Source organism: Sprattus sprattus (genome assembly GCF_963457725.1).
Source record: "Sprattus sprattus genome assembly, chromosome: 6".
Classification (NCBI taxonomy): Eukaryota; Metazoa; Chordata; class Actinopteri; order Clupeiformes; family Clupeidae; genus Sprattus; species Sprattus sprattus.
The window spans coordinates 20,117,695-20,134,547 of record NC_137925.1 but is presented as its reverse complement, the minus strand read 5'-3'; the positions used below and the strand labels follow the sequence as shown (position 1 = coordinate 20,134,547).

Genomic DNA, 16,853 nt, shown 5'->3' with positions numbered 1-16,853 from the left:
ACCTACTGGCCTTTTTCATGCAATGCAACATGAGAGCATCCCTCAGTAATGGCCTTTACACTGAAACTGAAAGGAACCATGCATGCAGCGTGCTTTTACCTACAAAGAGGAGACCCTTTCAAGAACTGGGAGGACAAAAGCGTGGAAAAATGAAAGGTCATATTTCAAGTAATTTCTGATAAATGTGCTTGCCATTCTTTTCCTCAATTAACATCTACGTTTCTTGGTACTTTTGCAGGGCTCCCTTAGACTTCCTTTTGGTCACCCAGTGTGGACTTTGGAACCTGGCCCAATAGAACTTCCTCATAGATTGCAAGGAAACCTTCAGCACAGAATGCAAGAAGGGAGACATGAAAGACCAGGCCATAATTCCTAGTCGATTTTGTTTGCTCTTACATTAATTATGTTGCAGATGTTTTTGGACATACGTAGAGATGAGATGATGTATACTTATATATCAGTACGCATACGAAGTCAGCATAAATTGATTACCTTTGGACAATCTATTGGGTCACGTTTCTGCATTTTTGTTCCCTAAATAATGCCAGTAGGCCTCTTAAGACACGCACATACCTACACCCACACCCCGCCACACAGTCACCCACACCCACGCACACGCACACACACGCACACACACACACACACACACACACACACACCCACGCCCACCGAACACCCACACACACACACGTACCTGTGTAATGCTACGTCCCTCATCTTTTGTTCTACTGCCATGAAGCTGAAGATTGAATGCTGACCCAGCGGAGAGTGGACACAGTCTTGGACCTCTTTTGTTTCATTTCATGTGTATGATATCAGAGGATAAGACTAGACAGCCAGCTGCGGTCAGCTCACAAGAGCTGTAGAGGTTGACCATGGTAGGTGTGTGAGAGGGGGATTTACAGTACGCCCATCCCTCAAAAGGCCCACCTGTTACCTTCACTATGACATGTAATAATGCCACAATGAGTTTCTAGCCAGCCTCAAGTTTCTTGCATTGATTTAAGATACACTTAAGGCACCCTACCCAAACATAACAGTTCAGTAACAAAACTAAATTAGATATTAGATGTACTCATAAATAAGCAAAAATAGACAAAACCTATTATGACAAAAAAACATATTTTTCTTCACAGATATTTATTAAAATAGCACAGTTGCAATGCTTTAACATATACAAATCCATTTTGTTGCTTAAAAACGATTAACACAGTAAAGTGGAGGAAAAAAGGCCTCTAGGTCTGGACGAGCTGTGTTTGCCAAGCAGGCAAGCATTATGACTAAACAATGCTTGTCCAAGCATTCCCACCAAAAACAGCAGCAGCTGGGCAGAGAGTCATTAAGTCCTGGCCCCAGTAACTGATGTTATCAGCCAGTGAGTGAGATAGCTGACTGTTTTAAGCCCAGGGTTGCGTGAGTGGGAAACAGCCAGTTGAGTAGCCGGAGCCAAAAACATATTTGTCTGCATGGCCATCAGGTAGGGTCTGCTTAAGTTATGCTGCTCTTATTACACGGCTCTTCTTAATGCTGTAGAATGCTCCATTCACTTGAATGGGGCTTCCCAACGTTCTGCGGTCAACTATTTTCCGATAACTGACCGTTGCTATGCAGTTAATGACCGCTGTCAAGGAAAGTGGCCTTTTTGCCTCTGATTCACATCTTTCGTAGCACTCCGCAAGTAGTACGGTAACTTATCAAGGGAGTTTCAGCGGACGGTTGAGCAGCTGTGTTCTAAAGAATGTTCAACTGTCTTTGAAGTTCAACGTCTTTGGCGAACTATTTCTCTGCTTTTTAACACTACGTATAGTAACAAAAACAAATACATTGTAAAAAGACACACTGTGTTAAGTATTTTTTTTAGTTTTAGCCGTATAATAAGCGGGATAATGTATAGAACGCAGGTCATTGTCGGGAAAATAAGCTCCTTCACGGTGAATCAACACCCCTTCGCTTCGCGTCGGGGTGCTGTTCGCCCTGTCGGGGCTTATTTTCCCGACAATGACCTGCGTTCTATACATTATCCCTTACTTACCTCCTCAGCATAAACTATGCCTTTTTCAGTGCCATATTGAAACAATAGATGCACATTTTTTACATCTTTCACACATCCAAATCTGACTGGAACATTAGATTTAATTGGTGGGAAAGGGGAGGGGAGGGGTGGGGGTATGGACTCAGTGACATTAGGCTGGTCTTCGGTGTGTAATTGAAGGCTGACAATCAAGGGCATGCAGAGGTTCAACACTGCCCCCTTGTGTCTACTGATTATAGTTGGACACCTCGATCAAATTTTCATCCGGATCTCTGAAGTAAAGGGAAGTAATTGGGCCCACTGCTCCACTTCTCTCTATAGGCCCTTCTTCAATGGTCACACCACAGGCCTGTAAACACAAGCCGGTCCCAGCTCTGAACATTAAAATTAAATGGTTCATCTGTACACAGCTTGACTTCTCAGACTACCCTCAACTCCTAACAGTCAAGATTGGCTCATGCAAAAACTTGAATGAACAAGCTCCAAAGAAAGATTAGCAAAATAAAGTAAAAATGGGATGTTGTAGTTGAAGAATTTGAGAGTGGGGAATATGATGCAACTTGAAGGTTAATAATCCTAAATCCAAAATAGAAATAGATGAGCTGGCCAGATCAACCCTTACAAAAGTTTAAGACTTAAGTTTAACGTAGTAACTGGCATAGGGTGCGCTCACTGACCCCAACAATGAATGGTTTACATTACACTAAATCATAAACTGTGATCAGATCACCAACCAGTGAGGGCCAGTGTATTTATGACCAACGTGGCCTAATTTCCTAGGGGCAAAGTGGGTATGGCCTTACCTGGAGATGGGCAGCTACTGTGGTAAGAGGAGTCTTTGTGATAAGACAGAGGTCTACGGAGCCTGGTGTGGGAATCTTGGCTTTGGGTTCAAACTCTTTCCCAGACTGGTGAAGATTGATCTTCTGCTGGCCAAAGCCCAAGGCTTTCCTGTCTCCCTGGGTGACAATTAAGATCAAAGGAATATGTGGAGGTGAGGCATATGATACATTTGTTGCTGCAGGTGTGCTGGCTCTATCTGGATAAATTACATATCTAAAACTTAGCAAAGGTTGCCAGCTAGTGGATATTTACCCAAAATGTTTTCCTCCCTAGAACATTTTTAACACACATTTCTGTCCCACAAGAGAAATGACATACCTTGAAAGTAACAACCTCCATACCCAAGATTGAAGAGTAAAAATCAATAGTTTTGGGCACACTGCGTACAGTCAGAACTAGGTGGTCCAGGTGACTGATCTGAACAGGGCAGGGACTTTTGAAGGAAACTCCAGCAGACGGTCGATATACCAGGGGCTTAATTGGCAGGGCAGATGGACAATGAGACATAGCTTATTAATGGTATCATAAGAAATTATGTATAAACGTATACTTATATATCAGTACGCATACACGAAGTCAGCATAACAGTATTACCTTTGGACAAGCTAAGATTCTTATTCGTATACTCAAGTAATTACGGTACACGGAAATACACATCGGAACTACAAAAGTTTAAAACTTTTTAACTACACTTTGTGACAATCCGGGGGTGGAAGTAGGAGCATAATTTAATAAACAACACATCTCTACTGTAAAACTGAGGGAACAATGAGCCAACACCATATTCTACATAACAGTGTGTAGCCTATGCACTGACTGGGGTATCTCCAAGGCTTTTCCGCAGGTAATTTCTTCCAAATATTTACCTTGAGATACGCCACTTGCATACGCGATAAAACGCAGCCGAGTGTCCTCAAAGCCATTGTCAAAGGAAGGGAAGTTGATACCTCCTCGTTGTCTACAACTTTGGGGTTTTTGGTCGACGATGGGTGGAATCAGACGATCTGCTTCGCCCGAAAGTAATTCCAAGTAATGATTGGCTAAGACCAGTCACCTGCCCGGAACGGAAAACGTTACGATACAGTTGGCTAATACCAGACCAGGATATAGCCTGACAGGTGCATGTCAATACATTAGAATATCATCAAAAAGTTGATTTATTTCAGTAATTCTATTAAAAAAGTGAAACTCATATTTTATATAGGTCCATTGCACACAGACTGATATATTTCAAGTGATTATTTCTTTTTAATTTGATGTTTATAACTGACAGCTAATGAAAACCCAAAATTCAGTATCTCAGAAAATTAGAATATTACTGAAGACCAATAGAAAAAAGGATTTTTAACACAGAAATGTTGGACTTCTGAAAAGTATGAATATGTACAGCACTCATTACTTCGTCGGGGCTCAATTTGCATGAATTGCTGCAGCAATGCGGCGTGTCATGAAGGCAATCAGTCTGTGGCACTGCTGAGGTGTTATGGAAGACCAGGTTGCTCTGATAGTGGCCTTCAGCTCTTCTGCGTTGTTGGGTCTGTTGTCTTGCATCATCCTTTTCACAATACCCTATAGAATCTATGGGTTTTAGGTCAGGCGAGTTTGCTGGTCAATCAAGCACAGGGATACCATGGTCCTTAAACCAGGTACTGGTACCTTTGGAAGTGTGTGCAGGTGCCAGGTCCTGATGGGAAATGAAATCCGCATCTCCATAGGATGGTCAGCAGAGGGAAGCATGAAGTGCTCTAAAACTTCCTGGTAGTCGGCTGTGCTGACCTTGGACCTGAGAAAACAAAATGGACTAACACCAGCAAATGACATGGCACCCCAAACCATAGACATGTCTATGCCCCAAACCACCACTCACTGTGAAAACTTTACACTGGACCTCAAGCAACTTGGATCCTGTGCCTCTCCTCTCTTCCTCCAGACTCTGGGACCTTGATTTCCAAATAAAATGCAAAATTTACTTTAATCTGAAATGAGAACTTTGGACCACTGAGCAACAGTGCAGTCCTTTTTGTCCATAGCCCATGTGAGACGCCTCTGACATTGTCTCCGGTTCAAGAGTGGCTTGACACAGAAATGCAACAGTGGAAGCCCATGTCCTGGATACGCCTGTGTGTGTAGGCTCTTGAAGCACTGACTCCAGCTGCAGTCCACAATCTCCCTTGAATGGGCTTTGTTTATCCCTGTTGCTTGTGCACCTTTTTCTACCACATTTTTTCCTTCCATTCAACTTCCCATTAATGTGTGCTTGGATACAGCACTCTGTGAACAGCCAGCTTCTTTAGCAATGACCTTCTTACCCTCCTTGTGCAGGGTGTCAATGATCGTCTTCTGGACAACTGGAACTTTTTCACAATATTCAAATTTTCGGAGATTCTGAATTTTTGGTTTTGATTAGCTGTCAGTTATAATAATCAAAATTAAAAGAAATAAACACTTGAAATATATCAGTCTGTGTGTAATGAATCTATATAAAATATGATATCACTTTTTGAATAGAATTACTGAAATAAATCAACTTTTTGATGATATTCTAATTTATTGAGATGCACCTGTATAGTGACCTCACCTGTGGGCATGTACCTCAATCTGTGCTGATGAGGGCTCACCTCACTCTGCTCTCGGAGACTGCAGAGGTGGCCAAATGGTCAGGAACTACATCCCAAACTACACAGAAATCATCACTGATCTGTCACTGGAGCACTGAGGGAATGGATCACCTTCTAGATCACCTTCTTATTTGCCATCACAGACACAAGGGTGAATGGCAATCCAATCCCCATCGCTCAGACTAGCAGCTTTGCTGCTGGGCAGTAAAAATGGTCTGACCTAGAACTGGATCCTCAACCACTTCAGCTTATGACAAGAGGTGGAAGAGATTTAGCCAATGGTGTAAGGAGCGAGGGGTCACTCCCGAATTCAGTGTTGTAGTCGAGTCACTAAACCTCGAGTGAGGCGAGTCTCAAGTCCCCAGTGTTTGAGTCCGGGTCCAAGTCCGAGTCACCAAAGAAGAGTCAGAGTCGAGTCCCTATTACCCAAGATCGAGTCATCAAGGTTGAGTCTGAGTAATCTGCCAAGATGGGTTCCAGACTTCCAGTGCTCCATTAAAAAGGTCTAAAAGACACCTAAACACAAATGACACAGCTGTCACCATTTCAAATGGAATTTATTTACTGTGTGTGACACAATAAAACCATAACACAAAAATATTGTGTACATTTTCGATTGATTATAGAAAAAATAACGCATCAAGACAATTAATAAGCAAGATGAATTGCACTCAATGCTCCCCTTGATCCATGTGTCACTGAAGAATACGACAGCTGTCAATGACGTCCTCTAGAAAAAGTGGTCAGTCTGTGTGGCAGCAATTGTTTGTATTTCTCCCAATGCACACTTCTGATGTGGAGCCATCATCAATGTTTGGGCTGTATTGGTAGTCGAATACCTTGGACATTTTTTTTTTTGTATCCTTCCCCTGCTTTATACTTTTCAATAAAAAAATGTCTCTGAGTTCCTCGGAGTGTTCATTAGTCTTCATGGTTTAACGGAAGCCAGGAATACTGATTACTGAATACTGACCAGTGAATGGACCTTCCAGACACAAGTGTCGCTATACTACAATCACTTGAGACACATTCACTGCACACTGATTCCCATTTCATTTATTGTGAGACTTCTAGCACCAATTGGCTGGACCTCTGTTGAATTAAGTCAGTCACTTTAAAGGGGGTGAATACTTATGCAATCACTTATTTTACATTACATATTTTTATTTAATTGACATAAGTGTGTAGAAATCTGTTTTCACCTTCACATTGAAGAGATTTTTTTGTCAAGAAAGCCAACTTATATTCACCTTGATTGATTTATAAAATAAATTTAAGGGAAAACATCCAAGGGGGTGAATACTTATGCAAGGCACTGTGTGCTGCTGTCAGCTGGGTGTCTTCAGGTACCTTCTCCAGGTTACCATGTGAACGTCGCTGCACCCCATCAGGTAAGTTCAGCGATACTCAGCACCACTCTTCATTCACAGCAGTGAGTTGTGGTTACTGTTCGGCTTGTTTTTAAGTTTTTGATTATTCAACAGACTCTTCTTGTCAAGGGAATGAACATATTCTGGGATCGTCAGCCCATTAGTATGTGACTAGCATGGTCTCGTTGTGAAATAGAACAAAGGTCCCTCACATTCCCACGGTTCTATGAACTAAGGGACTATGCTTAGTCCAGCTATTGCTTCCCTTATGTGCTCAGTAATTTCCGAGCTGGAGCTGTGGTTCCGGGGAGAGGCCGCACCCCACCTGCTGTGTGGCATACTCTAACATTCTAATTGACCTATCCTGGCACCAGGCAGAAGGATATCAATATGTAGCAGTCCCTTAGATCATTGAACCATGCTTGTGTGAGTAACCTTCGGTTTTTCACAGGCCTGCTCTGAAGTCTCAGATACAACTCATTAAACAGAAAAGGAGACATCTAATGAGAAGAGGAAGTCTATACTAGGATGGTTTATAGAAGTGCCTGTTGGTCTATAAACATGAGTGATTCGTGCTTTTGTGTAGGTAATGTTAAGAAAACCTAATCAGTTCGACTGTTTGTTTGTATATAAAAACTTCAAAGAATACCTTCAGATTTGTTCAGAAAAAAAAAGGACCAACTTACAGTTCAGTTATGCATTAAACCTTCTGTTTTTCATGGCCTACATGCACCAGGCAATGGACCACCTTTAAATATTTTTATTAGTCTAAATGGCCAATTCATTAAAAATATGATTAATGTTCAGGAGAAAACATGCAAATGAATGCCTTTTATTTAATACACAATTCACATTGATTAAGTGTCAAAGTTACGGCGACTAATCAACTCTGACACCTGAGAGGGAGCAACATTTCATTGGGGGAAATTAGCCTGACCATGCCTCATGCAGTCACCTCAGGGGCTCACAGATTTACACCAACCAGCCCATCCGCCAGGGAAAAAAAAAGAAGATCTGTGACTGCTAAGCCCTTTCTGACCCCTCTGCGTAATGAGTTGGATGAATGACTGCCACTGAACACCACCCTTAATACCCAAGAAGTAATACCTGCCAAATACACCTGGAGTGGTGAAGTTCACCATACTTTGACGTGTTAACCAATAACAGACTTTTAGCGAACCGACAACGCAGCAAAGCACAACCGAATAATTCTGAATGAGTGTTTTCTGCATCAGTGAGAACAAGTAAAAAAAGGATCAAATGAATGTAGCCTGGTTTTCATGTCCAGTCCAACCAGTCTTAACCCCAGAGTGAGAACCCATTGACAATTCAATAGGCTAGTACAGACGCTTCCGACAACAGTGAGGTCTGGGGAGGTTGAAAATCTGAGTAACTTCTTTATTTACGTGTGAATATTCACAGTCTAACAATCATTCAGAGACAGAAAAAAAAGGTCTAGTATACCCACCCCACGCCCATCTTGTCGTAACAGTCATCCCTCCCCGTTATTCTGTTTGTAAATATTGCACCAGTACAGCTCAGGTTACGTGAAGCTGTTGCATCTCTCAATCCACTCGAGTGCAGTTGCATCAGACTCGGGAGCAAATGCAAAGAGATAAAGAGTTCCGAGGGGAAAGAAACTGGCATGTTTGAGTGCTGCCACACTCCTGAGGTTGTGGAGATCAAATGTCAAAAGGTCAAATGTCAGCAATGTCCCTTCAAGGTCATTTTTTGGGCCTGTAATGTTTGATGTGTTTGATGGTAAATGGTTTAAGTACTTGAACACTTGTTTATTAAATCTCATCTCACATTTCTTTTGTTGTTGGCAACAAAATATTCATAATAGATTACAGCGTTTCAAAACTAGTTTTTGATGGAATGACTTAAAAATGCCCCCGTTTGCAGAAAGCCTTTTGGCTTAATGCCACCTTAATCATTTTTAAAATAACAGAGATGCTGCTCAGTGATGATAGATTAGGGGTATATTAGATTGCATTTGGTCTCAAGTGTGAATACAACACCTTTGCACTCTCAAATTACAGTTGACTTGGGAGGGAAGCGACATTACCCATAGGTTAGTACTGTGACTGCACACTGAAATCTTAGACTATTGTGTCACATAAGTAACTGGGCTTGCTTTCCCTCCAATGATATTTAACTTAAAAATCAAGAAACACACATACACACACTCACGCACACACACACACACACACACACACACACACACACACACACATTTCCTTTTAACACACCAAGTCTCTGTCTCTCTGAGAGAATGTTTTCAGCACCTTGTAACCGACTGCTTGTAGAGGGGTAGGGTGCTTCAATAATTGAGCTCAACCGTCTGTGAGTCCTTAAACAAGAGCATGTGTACACATGTGGTCCTTTTTGAGGGAATTCCATTTTCCCCATCCTCTTGGTGTCCAACTCCAACCTCCCTGCACACACCTCGTCCACTGAAAGATGCTTAAGACAGACACCTAATGAGAATCTAAGGTCTGGACAGTAGCATCAGCTCATTATTCCCCTCTGTCACCCACTGATGTACCTACCCTGCTGAAGATGAGTAAGCATACTGATTGCTTTAAATCATAAAGACCGGCCCTCTGGGTAGCAAACATTGCCCAGACTCAGGGAAGCAGCAGGAGCGAGTGAGTTAAGAAAAGAAAAAAAGGGGGGGGGGGGCCTGGGGTGTCAGTCTGAGACATATAGGGAGGGAGAGAGCGTGGGAGGGTGTAAGGGATCGGAGGGTCATTCAGACCACACTCTCGCGGTTGGTGGTGGCAAGCACTGCACGCCGGCAGATGGGGCAGGTGGAGTTCTCCGAGAGCCAGCGGTCGATGCAGTGCACGTGATACTCGTGCGAGCACGGCAGTTTGCGCAGCTTGTGGCCCTGTGCGTACTCAGTGATGCAAACGCTGCACGTCTTGAGCGCGTCACTCTCGCCGAAGTTGCGTGTGGACAGGTTGTCGATCTGCTCCTTGGTGAGTCCGCGCGGCTGCTCCTCATCCTCGTCGTTGAGCAGGAAGAAATGGGCCAGCCGCAGGAAGGGAAGCGAACCTGTCTCCTCCAGGCTGATGGGGGCCCTGGCACGCCCGCGGCCCTCTGTGGCTGCGCCCACCGCGGGGGAATCCGTTTCGTCCCCCTCCCCAACCCTCTCATCAGCCTGCGGGGCACCGACTGAGCCTGCTACGTGAGCCTGAGAGGCAGCAGCGGCTGCGGCGACAGCTGAAGCAGCACTAGTGGCAGATGGGGCATCACCATCAGCGGGTGCAGTGGGCCCGCTGGCCCGGGGCGAGTCAGACGAGTCTGAGTCGGAGTCCATGAAGTAGCTCAGCTCGCCAAAGCCTGTCATGATGTGTCGGATCATTGACTGCAGGGCCACAGAGGTGGCCTCCCCGAGTCCCGCGTCGGAGATGCGTCGGATGGGGATACGGATAGTGCTGACGTAGGTGCGCACGCCGGCCCGCTCCGACCGGGAGAATGTCCGTCTGAAGCCGCCCTGCTCCGTCTCGTACAGGAAGGTGTTGTTGCCAGGAGCACCGCCAGCACCCGTCCCACTTCCACTTCCTGTTCCACTGCTGCTGCCGCTGCCACTGTTGCTAGCGGGCTGGGACCGTGAGCGGGTGCGGTTAGCAATACTGTCCCTCTGGCGGTACTCGCCAGGCCGGACCCGACGCACCTGCAGGTCTAGCATGATGGTGGGGGGCCTGCGGCCGGCGCCGGCCTCCCCACCAGGCAGCTCCTCCTCCTGGGCAGGAGCTGGAGGGGCATCGGGGGCATGGGTAGAGGCTGGGGTAGCCTGGTGGTCTGTCGTCTCCACCGTGTCATGACGGGAGGGGATGTGCTGGCGGGTGCGTGAGCTGCCTTCCATGTGGGGTGGAGGAGGAGGGGGCAGAGGGGGCTCTGGGATGGTCGGGGCAGGGGGCAGGCCGTCCATGCGGTCGAGGCTGAGTGGGGAGCGGCTGCGGGCTGTGCAAGCGCGGGTGCGGCGATGCTCGGGGCTACGGCTGCGGGGGCGCACCACACCCCGACGGGTCTGGGGGGGCTCTGCCGCCATCACCGCCGCCGCTGCTGCTGCTGCCTGCAAGGGTGGAGTGGGGATGGTGAGGGGGATTGGCACTGGCACTTGGAGGGGCTGGGGGCTAGCAGGTCGAGTCACAGGGGGCGAAAGTTCCGGCTCGACGATGACTGCTAGCTCCTCGACCACAGGCTCCTCCTCAACCTCCATGGGTTCAGGAGGGGCATCAGGTTGAGTCTCAGGAGGGGCAAGTGGAGGGGCATCAGGCTGGGAAACAGAAGGGATATCAGGCTGAGCCTCAGGAGGGGCAACAGGAGGGGTATCAGGCTGAGCCTCAGGAGGGGAAACAGTGGGGGCAACAGGCTGGGCAACAGTGGGGGCAACAGGCTGGGCAATAGGAGGGGCATCAGGCTGGGCAATAGGAGGGGCAGCAGTGGGGGCAACAGTGGGGGCAACAGTGGGGGCAACAGTGGGGGCAACAGGCTGGGTAACAGGAGGGGCATCAGGCTGAGCCTCTGTTGCAGCGGCACTGGGCCCCTCTGGTGGCGGGCCTCCTGCAGCCTGCTCCGCTGCCTCCGTCTGCGTCTGCTGCTCCGCTAGGTTGCGGTTGATGTTGATCTCCAGGCTGAAGCGGAAGTCCCCGCTGCTCGGGTTGGTGCGGCTGACAGCCCGCCAGGACTGGTTGCCGCGATGACCACTGCGGGTTGTGTTGCCAGTGCGACGCACGGTGTTGAGCCAGTCCAGGAGGGTGTCGCTGTTAGAGGGGTCCTCCGGGTTCTCAGGGTCTGCTGAGACAGAACACATCAACTTAAGTAACAAGTAAGCTAACACACAATCAGTGAAAATTACAACGGTTTAAACATTATTAACAGTCTACCAACACCCGCCATTGTAGGCACATAAATATGTTGTAAAGAACAATAAAAAAAAAAAAAGTACCAGAACAGCATCATGGGGAAAAAAAAAGTATTCACAGGCAATGGTATCGAACAGCTCTATAAGCCCGCCAGTCATCAGCACAAAATAAGCTTCAAAGGGTGACAGGAGTGCAGCTGACACAGTACATTTATTTGGCCATTATTTATGTTAAGATATTAGATCAGCCAGCTACACATTCAGACACATGGCACAGCTACTAACGAAAGTTAGCACGAGCTGAAACTTAACTGACTGTCTGTCAGCTATCAGTCATATAGATCAGAAAAAATAACTGATCAATGTCTGCATTGCTAAACAGAATGTAATATTTCAAAGGGTTCTCTCCTGCAAAGATATACATTTTACAAGACATACAAGAGGGACTAGCTGTGGATCTCCTTACCAGTGGCCTCTGGTCTGCGTGCCTCACTGCTCCCACCACTGCCGCTTGTGTTGGCATTGGCGTTGGCATTGGGGCTGGGACTGGTGCTGGCGCCTGTGTCTGGGCGCTGCCCGCCATCCTTCGCCTGCTGCAGGCGAGTCAGCAGCTCCTCCTCCGTGATCTCACCTGTACCGAGACAAACCCACACTCTCACTGAGCCTGGCTGCAGACGCAAAACATGCCGTCATCCACCAATTCATGCAACCGTGTAACCATGACACAGTTCAGCAGAAGCCCAGCATTTTCCCAAAAAACACAAATATGCACAAGGGGGTGGGGGTGGGGCCTAACTGGTGTTTTGAGAACAAGATAAATATATAGAGATATAACGACTGTATAGACAACCCTCCTAAAATAAAATAAAAACATACCATTTAAAATCAACATTTGAAATATCACCAATATCACACACAAGGCAATTCCAGAGCATTGAGAATGAGGGGCCTAACTGGTGTTTTGAGAACAAGATAAATATATAGAGATATAACGACTGTATAGACAAGCCTCCTAAAATAAAATAAAAACATACCATTTAAAATCAATATTTGAAATATCACCAATATCACACACAAGGCAATTCCAGAGCATTGAGAATGAGGGGCCTAACTGGTGTTTTGAGAACAAGGTGTTTTGAGAACAAGATAAATATATAGAGATATAACGACTGTATAGACAAGCCTCCTAAAATAAAATAAAAACATACCATTTAAAATCAACATTTGAAATATCACCAATATCACACACAAGGCAATTCCAGAGCATTGAGAATGAGGAGAGAATAAAAGGACAGACCTACAACCGGGTGATCTTTTATTGAGAATGTAAAGTATGCCTTGTGTTGTATGGATGCAGTTATGCAGTGGGGAAAACACACAAACTGCAAGGAAGACTAGTCAAAACATTGCATTTTGCCCAAATTCTATCCAAATTGAAATGTTAGAGGCTCTTATCAAATACAACATTTTTCAAAATGTCCTCTCAATTGTTGACAATCTTGGAGGCACACACCCAAAAAAAAACTCAACCGGGGACTCGTGGTGACTACAGCTGCTTGTAGAGCTGACCTGAAAAAAAAAAATTGCAACAGGACAGTACTGAAAACCACTGCACTTACCAGGACAGACACCGTCCCACCATTGCTTGCCGTCTCCTGTCAGGGGCAGCGCTCCAAAATAACATTCCTTCCCATTCCACTGTACCGGGACAGAGAGGAAGTAAGGAAGGGGGGGTTCTTCAACAGGTCTTCGGCTTTACACGTATTTACGTAGCATACAAACACCACCCAGAACCAGAGGTGGGATTGACCAGGTAGAGAGAGCATCAGATCAGTCATTCTTGTTGTCAGTAGGTTGTCATTTACCATACAAGGAGGTCTTAAAATCAGGGAGTGGAACTACCGAATGAAATGCACCGTCGCAGTGTGCGAGTGGAGGGGGAAAGAAATACAAAAAATCCTGAATGCCTCCACCTCTGTTCAGGTTTAGGTGAGAGAATCCTAAAGCCAGTCTAAAAATAACACAAAATACTCATGCTGTTGGTAACTCTAATGGCTTGTTGACCTATAGCACAAATAAATGTGCTTGCAATTCCAAATTGACTGCCAACAGGCTGATTTTGTGCAATTACTGTTGTAGATATTTGTATTATAAATGCACTATAGATGGAAGAAGTCATGATCAGGGCTCAACTGTTCAATTCAATTCAATTCAATTCAATATTTCAACTCAAGATCTACATCATGTTTGATGCTTGTTACAACATTTGGTTTTCATACAGTTCTGACCAGAGCATTAATCTTGCAGACTTTGAGAGAAGGCATATTATACTTTATATCTAAAGGTTTCATTTCATGGGGTACTTGTAAATGAATCATCTCAAGTCACTTTTTCAGCTCGTCACTTTCTTCCACCCATTAAACACTTTTTTTGATAGACGAGTGGACGACAAACATCGGATTCTGCTTCTACTCTAAAACCTTTGTTACCCTTTTACCATTTACAACTATGTTTTACACTCATGTCACAAAACAGAAGCTTTCCAATGCTGCTTATAGGTTTACGTGTGTGTAACTGGATAATACCTTTGTCATCCATCCATGTACACAAACTTCCGCCAATTTTTCCTTCAATGTTAATTATTTGGTATAATCTTGATACATCACAGCAGAAATGGCATTTTAGAATGCACTGCACTAATGCACTCTGTATTTATGCATGTTTTGAGTGACAGCAAGCTAGCACGTGGCAAACATGAACATTAAACAAGGTTTTGTGCCTTCTCCTGCCCCAACCTTGAAGGCAGTTCATCAAACATGGCCAAAATATGCCTCATACAAGGAAGTGTGCGACAACTAATCTATGTAACCAGTTACAGACGATTTTAAATCGTGAAGAGATGGGCAGGAAACAAATGCATATGAAGCCGGTTTTGTGACATTTTGAAAAAATAAGTCTTTGTGAATCACAGACTTACCGGGGTTGCCCAGAAGGTTATTGTCTCTCATTAATCGGTAGTCCTCTTCGCTAAGGTTGTTGACAAACTGATAGAAGGCCTCTTCCCTGTCGAGGCGGGCCAGCTGACGTCTCCGTTGGGAATCAGACTGATCACTGCCACCTTGTTCTGCATTGTCCGAACCCTCCATAATCGTCAATCACAGGACGTTTCACGACCAGCTGTGAAAGTGGGATGTTGCCATTAACGTTACCATATCTTTAATTACATCATAAACTAATAGGAGTAAACATAAGCATATCCTTGTATACACGATTGATGGCTAGATAACTGTTTAGCTGACGAGCCAGTTGTAGGCCAGGCTTATTATTGAAATTCTGTCCATAATACCATGAATCTGCAAATGGGGAGTCTGATGTTCACTGCCATGACTCAGCGTGCCTCTTCATCTATTTCAGCTACATACATTGACGTTATATGGGATATAATGCTTTTGACATAAGACACTATTGCGGTTTGACAAAAGAAACATATCTGACCTCAGCTAACGCTAAGCGATGTATGGCTTGGCTAGCTGACTGCTAATCGTTGCTAACGTTACCTTGGAAGTACTCGGGGCATTACGAAACGTTAACGGTTATCACGCCACAATGATATAAAGGCAAACGCTAATGTGATACTGAAATGGAGAGTACTACCTATCAAACACGCAACAAATACGTAATAACACATTCGGCTGAATATAGACGGATAACAAGCGAGCAAACTGCGTCATCCCTACCTGATGATACATATGTGGACATCTCGCTAACGTCAGTCACGTCCAATAGGCATCTGATTGCTAGCAAGCTAAGTTCGCTGGTAAGATAGCTAGCTAATTAACGTTATCATGGGACATCACTTTTTGTCGTATGCTATGTTTACGTCGTTCTGAAGTAATATTACAGATATGAATACAAATAACCTGCACGAAGTTTTGCTCAGAAGAGGTCTTAAAAATAAAATCCGCTAACTAGCTAGTTTCTTCGCTACAACCTTGAAACCTTCCATTTCATCTAGCTAAAGTTGAGATGGACTTGAGAGCTGTTTTTTAGGTTAGTGTAATTACCTTTAGGGGGAAACAAAATGGCATCACCGGCTAACTTAGCTTGTAAGCTAGCTACCCGCTAGCTAAACTGAAGATAAGCCTACCGCTACTACTTTGCCAACACCAAACCCCTAGTAACGAGCTAATCCAATTAAAGAGATCTGATGCTGATCACGTTTTAATTCGTGGGGCGTATGTAATTACTCTCTTGTTTAGTTGATATTTAAATATTGCTGCTAATCGCTTGCAAACTGTAGCTATCTGCATTAACGCGAGCTTTGTCAACATCTAGGTTAGCGTCTTACCTAACCGATGCGAGGAGTAAGTGTCGATAGCTACCCAACGCTAGCTATATGGGTAGTTTACTACAATGTCACGTACTCTAGATGTCAGAAACTAATCTGTCAACGTTACCGAACATTAATTTAGCAACCAAGTCAGTATGTGAAATTAGGCCAAAATAATGGATCAAGTTGCAAAACAGAGTGTGACATTATCTTTAACTACAACTAGGTATACGGTTGGCAAACAAGGATGTTTACCTGCTTGTCAATTAGCAATCGGTACAGCTTCATAGCCTGGATAGCTAACGGTCTACCTGGCCTATAGTTAACTTCGTCGAATCCACAGGGAGTGCTTGATTTCCTAGATAGTGTTTCTAGCTAGGTAAGTTTCAAAAAGCTGATCCAAATCGCTGGTGGGTCAATTTTACATGTCCCTACACACCGGTGCCTCTAACGTTTGCTAACGGTGGGGAAAGATTAAAAATATCAAAGCTAGGTATAACCTCCCCGGCTAGGTTAGCCATTTTATCAAGCGAGCCTGCTAATCACTTTACCCTGCAGTGGGTTGCTAGCTAACGTTACCAGAAGCTTAACAATCCAAAAACATAAAATCATAACATACATATTGCTACCATTGAACGACTGTTCTCATGGATTTTACCTGATTAAATTGTGTGTCTTGGTCGTGATGTGATGTTATTCTTTTTTTTTCCTTTTGTCTTCGACAAATGTGTTTGGTTTCAAGGTTCCATTTTCTTCATTATTGTACCAGTGGACTAACTGGAAG

General features: G+C 44.7%; 2 protein-coding genes across 3 annotated transcripts; both read right to left on the bottom strand.

The window, feature by feature from the left end:
• Positions 1-2,258: 2,258 nt before the first annotated feature.
• Positions 2,259-3,798, bottom strand: glod5 (glyoxalase domain containing 5; the record flags this gene model as incomplete). Its single annotated transcript, XM_080841458.1, has 4 exons — positions 2,259-2,381; positions 2,836-2,991; positions 3,194-3,349; positions 3,742-3,798. 4 exons carry the CDS (start codon positions 3,796-3,798, stop codon positions 2,259-2,261), a joined length of 492 nt encoding a protein of 163 aa, XP_080697584.1.
• A 3,881-nt stretch (positions 3,799-7,679) lies between these two features.
• rlim (ring finger protein, LIM domain interacting) lies at positions 7,680-16,853 on the bottom strand. 2 transcript variants are annotated; one of them, XM_080841242.1, is made up of 4 exons: positions 16,728-16,853; positions 14,717-14,916; positions 12,206-12,370; positions 7,680-11,672 (listed from the first exon to the last, which is right to left on the bottom strand). In XM_080841242.1, exons 2-4 carry the CDS (start codon positions 14,883-14,885, stop codon positions 9,619-9,621), a joined length of 2,388 nt encoding a protein of 795 aa, XP_080697368.1. In that variant the 5' UTR covers positions 14,886-14,916; positions 16,728-16,853; the 3' UTR covers positions 7,680-9,618. The 2 variants fall into 2 exon arrangements, with proteins under 2 accessions (XP_080697368.1, XP_080697369.1); XM_080841243.1 differs by having other exon boundaries at positions 7,680-11,669.

Excerpts from the sequence above, each read along its gene's own strand:
- rlim (XM_080841242.1), bottom strand. The coding sequence starts at position 14,885 with ATGGAGGGTTCGGACAATGCAGAACAAGGTGGCAGTGATCAGTCTGAT. Across the intron at positions 12,371-14,716 it reads TAACCTTCTGGGCAACCCCG|GTGAGATCACGGAGGAGGAG; the intron begins GTAAGTCTGTGA and ends GTCTCGGTACAG. Across the intron at positions 11,673-12,205 it reads ACGCAGACCAGAGGCCACTG|CAGACCCTGAGAACCCGGAG; the intron begins GTAAGGAGATCC and ends GTTCTGTCTCAG.